The sequence below is a fragment of the Carcharhinus amblyrhynchos genome, chromosome 1, assembly GCF_965287045.1.
Source record: "Carcharhinus amblyrhynchos chromosome 1, sCarAmb.v2.hapA, whole genome shotgun sequence".
In the NCBI taxonomy this organism is placed as follows: domain Eukaryota; kingdom Metazoa; phylum Chordata; class Chondrichthyes; order Carcharhiniformes; family Carcharhinidae; genus Carcharhinus; species Carcharhinus amblyrhynchos.
This window is the reverse complement of record NC_137324.1, coordinates 153,549,118-153,562,960: the sequence shown is the minus strand read 5'-3', so window position 1 is coordinate 153,562,960 and position 13,843 is coordinate 153,549,118. Positions and strand designations below refer to the sequence as shown.

The following is a 13,843-nucleotide window of genomic DNA, read 5'->3' as shown; positions in this document are numbered from 1 at the left end:
GATTTCCGGCTTGGGTCACTGTCTGTGTGGAGTTTGCACATTCTCCCTGTGTCTGCGTGGGTTTCCTCCGGGTGCTCCGGTTTCCTCCCACAGTCCAAAGATGTGCAGGTTTGGTTAATTGACCATGCTCAATTGCCCCTTAGTGTCCTGGGTTGTGTAGGTTAGAGGGATTAGTTGGTAATATATGGGTATAGGGCCTGGTGGGTTTGTGGTCGGTGCAGACTTGATGGGCCGAATGGCCTCTCTCAGCACTGTAGGGTTTCTGTGATTCTATGAATATGAACTCTCCAAAACTCTGATACCTATATCTTAACTTGGACCCCACGCCATTCACTTATTGCCCCTGTACTTACTGATCTACTTTACCTTCCAGTGTGGCATTGCCTACATTTAAAAGAAATCTCCCTGTGCCCTCATCCCTCCCTATTTCTATAAGCTTTACAACCTTCTAAAATCTCTGAATTTCTCCAATTTGGCTTCCTCTTCATGTAGTTTTCTTTGCCCTGTCATTGCGTTCAGTTACTTAGACTACTCCCTTTCTGAATTACTCCATCTCTCTCACCTCCTTTAAGAATGTCTTTAAAACTTACCTATTTAAACAATCTTTCGTCATTTCCTTTAATATCTCCTGATGTGAGCTGGTGCCAAATTCTATCTACTGATGCTTCTGGGAAGAGCCATAGGATGTTTTACCACATGAACTGCATTGCATAAATGTAAGTTGTTATGGAGCTAAGACAAAATTGTCCAAAACAACATTACCTTAAATGTCACTTAAAAGGGCCCTTAAGTAACATGGGAAATACAAAAAAAACACTGTCTTCAAAGTTAACTTCATTCACCTAAAAGGAGAAATTACAGTATTTCTGAGATTGGCACACTTCCATCATCTATTCCAGACATACATCACCAGTACATATAGTCCATTGCTATGACATTATTCCTAGCACTAATAATTCTTATCAAGGTTTCACCAAAATATGTAATGAGTTGAATGAGAATTTGGGTTTGATAATACAACATATGCCAAGACTGTGCTTACACTGGTCTACATTTTGTTGTATTAGGCTATTTGTCAGTAACCTCTGGTCCCATACTGTTCTGCATTCATCCACAGCCTCGCGTTTGAGTATTTCAAACTGCCAACTCATTTGCAGTGAGCACAAACAAAAATTTACATTTATGTTTTGACTCCACACAACAAACCTAAGTGAAATGGTAATTGGGACATTGGTAAAATTGTTATAGTTTCAGAGTAGGAAACCAGTAAATATTGATGAACAAAAACAGAAAATACTGGAAATACTCAGCAGGTCCGGCAGCATTGGTGAAGAAGCAAAGTTAAACATTGAAACGTTGGGTGGAATTTTCTGATTTTTTTCTGATCATGGTCCTACAAAACCATTTTGGGAGGGCCAGCTACTTAGGTTTTAAAAGATCGGGGCACCTATTCAGAAAATAAGAATAGGCATCACAATTATCCCCTCATTGAGCTCCCTTCCACCAAACATTCCTCTCCCCACCAAGGAACACCCCCATGACAATGCCAGGGCATTGCAAGATACTGCCCTTGTATGATCTGCCTCTTACCCCATGTGGCTCTGGCAGGTTCTACTCACATATAGGAGACCTGTCGTCATGCCAATGTGAATGGACAACCTAATGCTGATAATTTTATTTAAATTTATTCCAATGGGAATACTGATTTTCAACTTCGGGATACCCGTTACGCCATTGGTCAGGACAAGGATCATGAAATCCCACCTGCATAAAATGTGTTTTGGAACTCTTGTGGGATTTCCCATCCCACTAAAAATGGGATCCATCCATTAATTTTGTTTTTCTCCACGGATTCTGCCGGATCTGCTGAGCATTTATAGCATATGTTACTTTTTGTTCATTTTCCAGCATCTGAAGTATTTTGCTTTCGTTATAAGAAGAGCAGACTGGCTGACTGACTGAATTTATTCTTGGTGATGGCTGCTTGAGGGAGTTTTGGTCAGACTGTTGGTACTTTGTTATTCATAATAATGCCATGAAATCATAAATATTTACCTAATTTGAACCTCAATTTAATTTAAACCAAGTAATAATAATGTTTACCTACATTATTTGTTCACATTATGAATCGACTTAGAGTACTACCAATTAAACTAAGTTGACATTTCCAATTACTTGATTATTAATCAGATGGTGCATCACACATTTCCATGGAGAAAGATTAATTTTCTACTACTCCTCCTGTTGGACAGTAACACCCAGTTACTGTAGTTTGGATTATTATACTCTAGAAAATAAGTGTATTTTTCCTGTAGGTATTTTTGGCCAAAATGAACCATGGGATATTCATGGCACAATACCAGAAAAAAGTCTGGAAAAGTCAGGAAAACAGTCTCCAGTTGTAGCGATCAGTGGGGAGTCCAGGCAAAGTGACACTGGAACAAATGAAAAGGTAAGTGTGAATGTCTTAAACATAATTTACAGTATTAAACCTGGCCTGAAAACTCATGCTCATATGCTCATTATTTAAATGATGGTACTAGCCAGGTAGGCTGGAGAGCAAAATATTTTGTTCCATGAAGGTGGAGAGAAAGTAAGAAGTCTCACAACACCAGGTTAAAGTCCAACAGATTTTTTTGATAGTAAACGCCACAAGCTTTCGGAACACACTATTCCTTTGTCAGGTGAGTGGAGAGATCTGTTCAGAAGCAGGGCATATAATTTCAATTGATTTATTATTGTTTATCACATGTATTGGGTACAGTGAAAAGTATTGTTTCTTGTGCTACACAGACAAAACATACCGTTCATAGAGTATATAGTAAGGATAGGCAACATCAGCTTCTCAACACCGGTGCCCCACAAGGTTGTGTTCTCAGTCCCTTAATATACTCTTTACGCACCTTTGACTGTGTGGCCAAATTCCCCCCAACACGATTTTCAAGTTTGCTGATGACGTCACCATTGTGGGTTGAATCTCAAACAATGACGGGAAAGAGATAGAGAATCTGGTGAACTGGTGCAACGACAATAATCTCTTCCTCAATGTCAACAAAATGAAAGAGATAGTAATCAACTTCAGGAAACATAGTGAAGAACATGCCTCTGTCTACATCAATGGGAACAAAGTAGAAATAGTTGAGAGCTTCAAGTTTTAAGATGTCCAGATCAACCTGTCCTGGTCCCTCTGTGACGACGTTATTGTTAAGAAAGCCCAGCAATGCTTCTACTTTCTCAGGACACTAAGGAAATATGGCATGTCCACTATGACTCTCACAAACTTTTATAGATGCACCATAGAAAGCATTCTTTCTGGTTGTATCACAATTTGATATGGCTCCTGCTCTGTCCAAGACTGCAATACACTTCAAACGGTCATGAATGAAGCCCAATCCATCACTCAAACCAGCCTCCCATCCATTGACACTGTCTACACTTCCCACTGATGTGGATTCAGGGTGAGGTAGCCAAATGGATACAAAATTGGTTTGATAACAGAAGATAGAGGGTGGTTGTAGAGGATTGTTTTTCAAATGTGAGGCCTGTGACCAATGGTGTGCCTCAGGGATCGGTGCTGGGTCCACTGTTATTTGCCATTTATATTAATGATTTGGATGAGAATTTAGTAGGCATGGTTAGTAAGTTTGTAGATGACTCCAAGATTGGTGGCATAATGGACAGTGAAGAAAGTTATCTAGGGTTGCAATGGGATCTTGATCAATTGGGCCAGTGGGCTGACAAAAAGCAGATGGAGTTTAATTTAGCTAAATGCGAGGTGATGCTTTTTGGTAGATCGAACCAGGGTGGGACCAGTTAATGGTAAGGCACTGGGGAGAGTTATCAAACAAAGAGATCTAAGAGTACAGGTTCATAGCTCCTTGAAAGTGGAGTTACAGGTGGACAGAATGGTGAAGAAGGCATTTGGCATGCTTGGTTTCATTGGCCAGAAATTGAATACAGGAATTGGAATGTCATGTTGAAGTTGTGCAATACATTGGTAAGGCCACATTTGGAATACTGTGTACAGTTCTGGTCACCCTGTTATAGAAAGGATATGATTAAACAAGAAAGAGTGCAGAAAAGACTTACTAGGATGCTACCGGGACTTGATGGATTGAGTTATAAGCAGAGACTAGATAGACTGGGACTTCTTTCTCTGGAGCTTAGGAGCCTTAAGGGTGACCTTATAGAGATCTATAAAATAATGAGGGGCACAATCAGTTAGATAGTCAAGGTAGGGGAATCTAAAACTAGAGGACATAGATTTAAGGTGAGAGGAGAGAAATACAAAAGGGTCCAAAGGGGCAATTTTTTCACTCACAGGCCTGAGTGTCTGGAACAAGCTGCCAGAGATAGTAGTAGAGGCAGGTGCAATTTTATCTTTTAAAAAGCATTTAGATACTTACATGGGTAAGATGGGTATAGAAGGACATGGGCCAAATATGGGAAATTGGGACTAGCTTAGGGGTTAAAAAAGGAGCGGTATGGACAAGTTGGGCCGAAGCGCTTGTTTCCATGCCTTAAACCTCTATGACTCTGATTCTAAAAGCAGCCAGCATAATCAAGAATCCCATGCACTCCGGACATACTCTCTTTCACCTTCCTTCAAGAAAAAGATACGAAAGTCTGAGAACACGTACCAACCGACTCAAAAACAACTTCTTCCCTGCTGTCAACAGACTTTTGAATGAATCTACCTTGCGTTAAGTTGATCTTTCTCTGCTGCCTAGTTATGACTGTGACATTACATTCTGCACTCTCCTTTTCTTCTCTATGAATGGTATGCTTTGTATAGCGTGCAAGAAACAATACTTTTCACGGTATACCAATACATGTGTCAATAATAAATCAAAATAAAAAAATGGAGGAGAGAGTGCAGAATATAGTGTTACAGTCACAACTAGGGTGTAGAGAAAGATCAGCTTAATATAAGGTAGGTCTCAAAAGTGATCTCAGATCTTTGTATATTTTCCTTGATAGAATAAGGTGGAAGGGAGTGTGGTTAGGGTGCTTGGGGTCCTTGATTACGCTCGCTCTTTTCTAAGGCTGCAGGAAGTGTAGAAATTTGTATTTGTATTGTATATGGCCATTACAGAGACGTGGCTGCAGGGTGACAGGGACTGGGAGCTGAATGTACAGGGCTATCAAGTGTTTAGGAAGGATAGGCAGGAGGGAAAAGGGGGGGGCGTAGCTCTGCTGATTAAGGATAGCATCACGGTGGTAGCAAGGGATGATATTGGAGCCAAGGAGCAGAGGGTGGAATCGTTGTGGGTGGAGATTAGGAACAGCAAAGGGAGGAAGACGCTGGTGGGTGTCATCTATAGGCCCCCGAATAATGATCTGGAGATGGGGCGGGCTGTTAACGCGCAAATACTCTCCTCTATCCACCGCCCTAGACACATCCTCATAGAACTCCAGTAAATTTGTCAGACACGACTTCCCTTTAATGAAACCGTGCTGCGTCTGCTCTATCAAGCAATTCCCTTCAAGATGCCTCGCAATTTCCTCCTTAATGACAGATTCTAACATTTTACCTACCACAGATGTTAAACTAACCGGCCTATAATTCCCCACCTTTTGCCTGGCACCCTTCTTAAACAACGGCGTAACATTAGCCGTTTTCCAATCATCCGGCACTTCCCCGGAATCCAGCGACTTTTTACAAATTCAAATCCAGAAACCGTGCTGGGACCAGAGTGCTGGCGAATCGAGTAAAGAGGACTGTAGACAGGGCTTTAAACTAATTAGGGGGGGGGAGGGTGCGAGGGTAGGTGACCTTATGAGGTCTAAAGTTAAGGAGAGTGTACATGTAAGGGAAGAGGCCGAGGATGTCCCAATAATAGAGGAAGTAGGGGGCGTGAGTATAGTTGGTGGTGTTGCGGCAAATAGGGTCCAGGTGAAGGCTGGGATGAAAGCACTTTATCTGAATGCACGAAGCATTCGGAATAAAGTGGATGAGCTGATGGCGCAGATCAACACAAATGGATACGATCTGGTGGCCATTACAGAGACGTGGCTGCAGGGTGACAGGGACTGGGAGCTGAATGTACAGGGCTATCAAGTGTTTAGGAAGGATAGGCAGGAGGGAAAAGGGGGGGGCGTAGCTCTGCTGATTAAGGATAGCATCACGGTGGTAGCAAGGGATGATATTGGAGCCAAGGAGCAGAGGGTGGAATCGTTGTGGGTGGAGATTAGGAACAGCAAAGGGAGGAAGACGCTGGTGGGTGTCGTCTATAGGCCCCAGAATAATGATCTGGAGATGGGGCGGGCTGTTAACGCGCAAATAAGTGCGGCGTGCAAGAATGGGACGGCCGTAGTTATGGGGGATTTCAATCTGCATATTGATTGGTCGACCCATGTTGGACGTGGGGGGCTCGAGGAAGAGTTCTTGGAATGCTGCCGGGATAGTTTCCTCGAACAGTGTGTGTTGGAACCGACGAGGGAGCGAGCTATCTTGGATCTGGTGCTATGTAATGAGGCGGGTAGAATTAGGGACCTTGTGGTGAAGGATCCTCTTGGGGAGAGTGATCATTGTATGGTGGAGTTTCTGGTGCAGATGGAGGAGGAGAAAGTGGGTTCCCGGACACGCGTCCTTTGTTTGAATAGAAGGAAATACGGTAGGATGAGAGAAGAATTGGCGAATGTGGACTGGGAGAGCGCGTTGGAGGGAGGGTCTGTTAAGGAGCAATGGAGGATCTTTAAGGAGATCTTTCTTGGTGCTCAACGGAAATTTATTCCGATGGTCAAAAAGGATAGGAGGAGGAGAGGTAATAAGCCGTGGATAACAAAGGAGGTGAAGGAAAGTGTTAAACTAAAAGCGGAGGAATTTAGAGTAGCTAAGAGTAGTGGGCGAGAAGAGGATTGGGAAAGGTTTAAATGTCAACAAAGATTGACAAAGAAGTTGATAAGGAAGGGTAGGAGAAACTATGAAGCTGGGCTAGCGCTTAATATAAAAAAGGATAGCAAGAGTTTTTATAAATATATAAAAAGGAAGAGGCTGGCTAGGGTGAATGTTGGTCCTTTAGAGGATGAGAAAGGGGACCTAGTGGTAGGGGATGGGGATATGGCTAAGGTATTGAATAACTTTTTTGTTTCTGTCTTCACGGAGGAGGACGTGAATAATTTGCCGGGTGTTAGCGATAGAAAGGTGGTAGGACTGGAGGGTCTTAATGACATTACTGTTACTAGAAAGGCGGTGCTCGACAGACTGGAGGGGCTGATTGTGGACAAGTCCCCAGGACCGGATGGAATGCATCCGAGGGTTCTGAAAGAAATGGCGGAGGTGATAGTGGATGCCTTGGTGGTTATTTTCCAAACGTCGCTGGATTCCGGGGAAGTGCCGGATGATTGGAAAACGGCTAATGTTACGCCGTTGTTTAAGAAGGGTGCCAGGCAAAAGGCGGGGAATTATAGGCCGGTTAGTTTAACATCTGTGGTAGGTAAAATGTTAGAATCTGTCATTAAGGAGGAAATTGCGAGGCATCTTGAAGGGAATTGCTTGATAGAGCAGACGCAGCACGGTTTCATTAAAGGGAAGTCGTGTCTGACAAATTTACTGGAGTTCTATGAGGATGTGTCTAGGGCGGTGGATAGAGGAGAGCCGGTGGATGTGATCTTTCTAGATTTTCAGAAAGCGTTTGACAAAGTGCCTCACAAGAGGTTATTGCAGAAGGTCGAGGGACATGGAGTTGGGGGTAGGGTGTTAGCATGGATAGAAGATTGGTTGTCAAATAGGAGGCAGAGAGTGGGGGTCAACGGGTGCTATTCGGATTGGCGGATTGTGACTAGTGGAGTGCCCCAGGGGTCGGTGCTGGGGCCTCAGCTTTTTACCATTTATATAGATGATCTGGAGGAGGGAACCGAGTGTAGAGTGTCGAAATTTGCTGATGACACCAAGATTGGTGGAACGGTAAATTGTGCGGAGGGTGTGGAGAGTCTGCAGAAGGATCTAGATAGGCTGGGCGAATGGGCCAGGAAATGGCAAATGGAATTTAATGTTGGCAAGTGTGAGGTGGTCCACTTTGGTAGGAAAAATGGTAGGAAGGACTATTACTTACGAGGCGAAAAACTGCAGCAGGCGACGGTGCAGAGGGACCTCGGGGTCCTTGTGCATGAGTCGCAAAAACCCAGCTTGCAGGTGCAGCAGGTGGTCTGGAAGGCGAATGGGATGCTGGCCTTCATAGCGAAGGGGATTGAATATAAAAGTAGGGAGGTCTTGCTGCAGCTGTATAGGGCATTGGTGAGGCCGCAACTGGAGTACTGTGTGCATTTTTGGGCGCCACACCTGCGCAAAGATATTTTGGCCTTGGAGGGAGTGCAGAGGAGGTTTACTAGGCTGATACCGGAGTTGAGGGGGTTGAGCTATGAGGAGAGGCTGAATAAACTGGGCTTGTACTTGTTAGAGTTTAGAAGAATGAGAGGAGATCTCATTGAGACGTATAAGATGATGAATGGGATGGATAGGATAGAGGTGGAAAGACTCTTCCCGCTCAAAAAAGACAATAGGACTAGGGGGCACAGCCTCAAGATAAAAGGGGGGCGGTTTAGAATGGAGTTGAGGAGGAACTTCTTCACTCAAAGGGTGGTGAATCTCTGGAATTCTCTGCCTGTTGAAGTGGTGGAGGCTGCCTCGCTAAATATTTTTAAGACGCGGGTTGATGGGTTTTTGATAGGAGAGGGGATTAAAGGTTATGGGGAGAGGGCGAGAAAGTGGAACTGAGCAGTGACAGATCAGCCATGATCTTATTGAATGGCGGGGCAGGCTCGAAGGGCTGGATGGCCTACTCCTGCTCCTATTTCTTATGTTCTTATGTTCTTAAGTGTAGACAGAGTCCATGGATGGGAAGTTGGTTTGTGTGATGGACTGGGTTGTAATCACCACAAAGTAATCATAGAAGTTTGTTCCGGATCCCCAGGGAGCTGTCATGACTCCTTCATTTTTGTCAATCACTCCTGCTGCAAGGTGTTCTGTTAACTAAATAGCCTCAGTGGCTAGCTTCTGGGGACAAGGGCTACTCACTGAAGACCAGGCAATGACACCTGCTCATAGCCTTCTTTCCATCATAGATGCTCAATGATAGAGATGGAAATTTGAGGAGGCGATTGCAAAGAAAAAGATATGGAACTGCAACATGTGACAGAGAACTCTAGGGAAGTGAGAGAGTAATGGCTGGTATGATTATGTTGCTCGATCTAATTAGGTAATTAATTCTTTTTTGATACTGTAGACAAGCCATGTAGCTCAGCTACTGACAGCCTCAACAATCCAGCCATGCCTGCTTTTTCCATTATCCACAGGGATAAGGATTTCTCACCTAAACCTCATTGCTTTCGGCATCATCTCCAGAGACGTGCCTAAGAACTAGGCAGAGTTTCTTTTGATGTGTAGTTCCCAGTCTGCATTGGGGAGGAAGCTGTTTCAAAACTTTTTTTCTGTTTTTGTCACACCTGTGTGTGTCACACCTGATCTCTTTAACCTATGCTTAATGTTCTCTCCACTCACATTGTCTGTATCTTTGATTACCTGTAAAGACTCACATTCCAACCATTATTTTGTAAATTGAATTTGTGTCTTTATATGCCCTGTTTGTGAATAGAACTCCTACTTACCTGATGAAGGAGCAGCGCTCCAAAAGCTAGTGGCTTTTGCTACCAAATAAACCTGTTGGACTTCAACCTAGTGTTGTGAGACTCCTTACCTTGTCACACCTGCCAGGGCCCCATTAAATAAAAGTCCTTAAATGATAGACACAACTTGTCATCCCACCCATCCTCCCTAACTGGCCAGGGAACAGGATGCTAATGTTGTGACTCAATTAAAGTGCCACATGTCAACGGAGTGAAAATATGTGAAAGGTTCCACTGTTTTGGCAGGAACAAATGCTGAAAAATCAGCCCATGTTCCTGATTCTGCCCTGGATACCATTACATCTATTTTTTTCTTGAATAATTAATTAAATGTATCTTTAATGTAAAATCTTTGTATCCTCAGTGGCTACAGGGGAGGTCCCAGAGGATTGGAGAATAGCCAATGTTGTTTCTTTGTTTAAGAAGGGTAACAAGAATAATCCAGGTAATTACAGGCCGGTGAGCTTTACATCAGTGGTAGTGAAATTATTGGAGAGGATTCTTCAAGACGGGATTTATTCCCACTTGGAAATAAGTGGACATATTAGTGAGAGGCAACATGGTTTTATGAAGGGAAGGTTGTGTCTCACAAACTTGATTCAGTTTTTTGAGAAAGTGACGAAGATGATTGATGAGGCTAGGGCAGTGGATGTTGTCTACATGATTTTCAGTAAGGCCTTTGACAAGGTCCCTCATGGCAGACTGATGCAGAAGTTGAAGTCGCATGGGATCAGATGCGAGCTGGCAAAATGGATACAAAACTGGCTCGGTCAAAGAAGACAGAGGGTAGCAGTGGAAGGATGCGTTTCTGAATGGAGGGCTGTGACAAGTGGCGTTCCTCAGGGATCAGTGCTGGGACCTTTGCTGTTTGTAATATATATAAATGATTTGGAGGAGAATGTTTGATTAGTAAGTTTGCGGACGATACAAAGCTTGGTGAATTTGTGGGTAGCGATGAGGACCATCAGAGCATACAGCAGCATATAGATCAGTTGGAGACTTAGGTGGAGAGATGGCAGATGGAGTTTAATCCGGACAAATGTGAGGTGATGCATTTTGGAAGGTCTAATATAGATAGGGAAATATATAGTAAATGGCAGAACCCTTAAGAATATTGATAGGCAAAGGGATCTAGGTGTACATGTACACAAGTCACTGAAAGTTGCAATGCAGAAGGAAAAGGTAGTCAAGAAGACATACAGCATACTTGCCTTCATCGGCTGGGGAATTGAGTTTAAAAATTGGCAAGTCATATTGCAGCTTTATAGAACCTTAGTATAGAACACTTGGAATATAGTGTTCAATTCTGATTGCCACACTACCAGCAGGATATGGAGGCTTTGGAGAGAGTAGAGAAAAAATTTACCAGGATGTTGTCTGGTATGGAGGCATTAGCTATTAGGAGAGGTTGAAGAAAGTTGGTTTGTTCTCACCGCAACAATGGAGGCTGAGGGGCGACCTGATAGAAGTCTACAAAATTATGAGAGACATGGACAGAGTGGATAGTCAGAAGCTTTTTCCCAGGGTGGAAGAGTCAATTACTAGGGGGCACAGGTTTAAGGTGTGAGGGGCAAGGTTTAAAAGAGATGCACGAGGCAGATTTTTTTACACAGAGAGTAGTAAATGCCTGGAACCCATTGCCAGGGGAGGTCGTGGAAGCAGATACTGTAGTGACTTTTAAGGAACGTCTTGACAAATACATGAATAGGATGGGAATAGAGGGATATAGTCCCGGGAAGGGTACAGGGTTTTAATTCAGTCAGACAGTATGGTTGGTGCAGGCTTGGAGGGCTGAAGTGGACAATGTACCACTTCATTCAATTTTATACCAAATTGTAAAAAGCTTGATGAAATACATTAAATTCTATAATAGAGTAAAACTAGCAACACACAAAAGGTGCACCTAAAGCAACTTAAATCTTGATCTCAGTCACTCAAACGGCTACATAATACTTGATCTCTTTTGGAAATGTAATTACCAATATCTTCCAACAATGGCGGCACAGTGGCTAGCATTGCTGCCTCACAGCGCCAGAGACCCAGGTTTGATTTCTGGCTTGGTCAGTGTGTGGAGCTTGCACGTTTTCCCCTTGTCTGCGTGGGTTTCCTCCAGGTGCTCCAGTTTCCCCTCTCAGTCCGAAGATGTGCGGGTTAGGTGAATTGGCCATGCTAAATTGTCCCTCACTGTCAGGGGACTAGCTAGGGTAAATGCATCGGGTTATGGGTATAGGATCTGGATGGGATTGTGGTCGGTGCAAACTTGATGTGCTGAATGGTCTCCTTTTGCACTGTAGGATTCTAAGATTCTATGAATGCGGCTAAGAATAGTAACCTTAGAGAGGAAATTTGCACATCACATTTTAATAATTGTATATCTCTGTTAGATATGTATGAAGCTACACTGCTAATTGCACACTAATTCCTGTGATTTAAACTATCTTTTTACCTGATCTAGTTTAAAAGTAAAGCTGATGATGCACTGTTTCTGCTGAAAATGAAATATCAGGAAATTACAAGGGAATTAGAACAACTAGATTCAATTGTGAAAATAAGGTAATTGTACACAAACGTCATTCTCTTCTAATTTCAATACGGCCATTTCAGATCTCCCCCATTATTTTAAAAAGTAGCAAGTGTAATGTTAACTGATTTTCTTTTAGGTTACACGAACAAAAACTAAAACACATCGAAAACCAACAAATTTATGGAAAACTGACTGCTTACCAATCACTGCATTGTCATGAATTGGCTGACACTTCCTTGAATGTCTGCAAGCCTGATCCAGCAGCCGAGCTCAATGACCCATTTGACTTCATTTAGGAGTTCAGAAACACCAGAACAAAAATGGGAAATGCTGCTCTCCAAAGCTGCATTTGTAAACTGCAAGTCCTCAATAGTTTTAATTGTGGTTTCTCAGATTTACTGCTTGAATAATTTAGAGTTACAGATGAAGGCAGTTAATTTTCATAATTTTAAATATTTTATAACATCCAGGATTGTGACCATATGCAAGAAATTCTTATCACTTCAATGCTCATTGAATGCAACTGGTCCAACTTTTGTCCTGTTAGTGATTTATCATTCTCAGATATTTTCATCTTCCCTTAATTTCGTAGTTTGCTCATCCTGAAAGATGACTTTTATGAATGTTATGTCTGCGCTAGATATTCTCTCATCTCTAGTCATTCCTGGTTCTTTTAAGCATATCTTCACACCAACACTGTTTTTCTCCCTTTGTGGAACAGGGGATTAAGTGGTGGAAGGATTCCCAATCTGAGTATCAGCCTGTTGAAAGTTATGAATGCTTCTTCCATGGCCAGCAAGTCCTGGCGTTGGACTTGAACCCAGAGCTTCTGGTCCCGAGGTAGGGGTGCTACCACGGTGCACATGACTGTCAGGGAGTCATTTCTGTAAGCACACTTCACATTTAGTACCTAGCACAACCGAGGTATTGTATTAAATCCATCTTTATGTACACTGGATACTATAATTATGCATGTACCACCCTGTGTGTCACGAGTTTTTGAAAAGACCCAGTGAAAGCACTTTAGTTTATAGATACATAGAATATATGGTATAAAACAGGCCATTCAACACAACTTCTTGTGTTTATACTTTACTTAATTTTTACTTCATCTCAGCCTTTAAGTATATTCTCTTTTCTCTAGGGCATATTTAGTTTCCTTACGGAAGAATGTAAACTACTTGCTGCAACAGAAAGTTGGAGGCAAGATCCTCATTCTAACCATTGAATAAAACAACACTAATTTCTCTATTGGATTTTTAGTATTTATGGGCCTCTATTTTTAGATTCTTCCTTAAAATACATACATCATCATAAAAGAAGATAATTTGACCAAGCGGTCCATGTTGGTTGGTGTTGATCCATATGAACATTCTCCTGCCTTTCTTCCCTTAACTCAATCAACATATCATTCTATTTCTTACATCCTCCTGTTTGCCTAGCTGTCCCTTATGTTAGATCAGCTGAAGGGATTCTATTTCATTTTACCTCCCTTGCCCAGGAAAGCTGATGTGTCACTTGTAGAACATTTATCACTACTTGACTGAAACAAACATGCATCACACAACTGTGATTGTGGACACATTCTTTCTGTGTATACCCTATCCAATCCATTCATGATTTTAAAGATTTCTATCAGGGTGTTACTGAGTATTCTAAAGAAAAAAGCCTCAATGTTCAAAATTTCCTGCA

The 13,843-nt window shown here is 42.5% G+C and overlaps 1 protein-coding gene across 1 annotated transcript in view; it reads left to right on the top strand.

The window, feature by feature from the left end:
• Positions 1-13,843, top strand: part of LOC145341971 (cilia- and flagella-associated protein 337-like) — a 94,787-nt gene extending 80,944 nt beyond the window's left edge. The window contains exons 25-27 of the mRNA XM_080187120.1: positions 2,316-2,452; positions 12,083-12,180; positions 12,288-13,843. Of these exons, the coding sequence (XP_080043246.1) occupies positions 2,316-2,452; positions 12,083-12,180; positions 12,288-12,447 (395 nt within the window). The 3' untranslated portion in view covers positions 12,448-13,843. The remainder of the gene's footprint in view (positions 1-2,315; positions 2,453-12,082; positions 12,181-12,287) is intronic.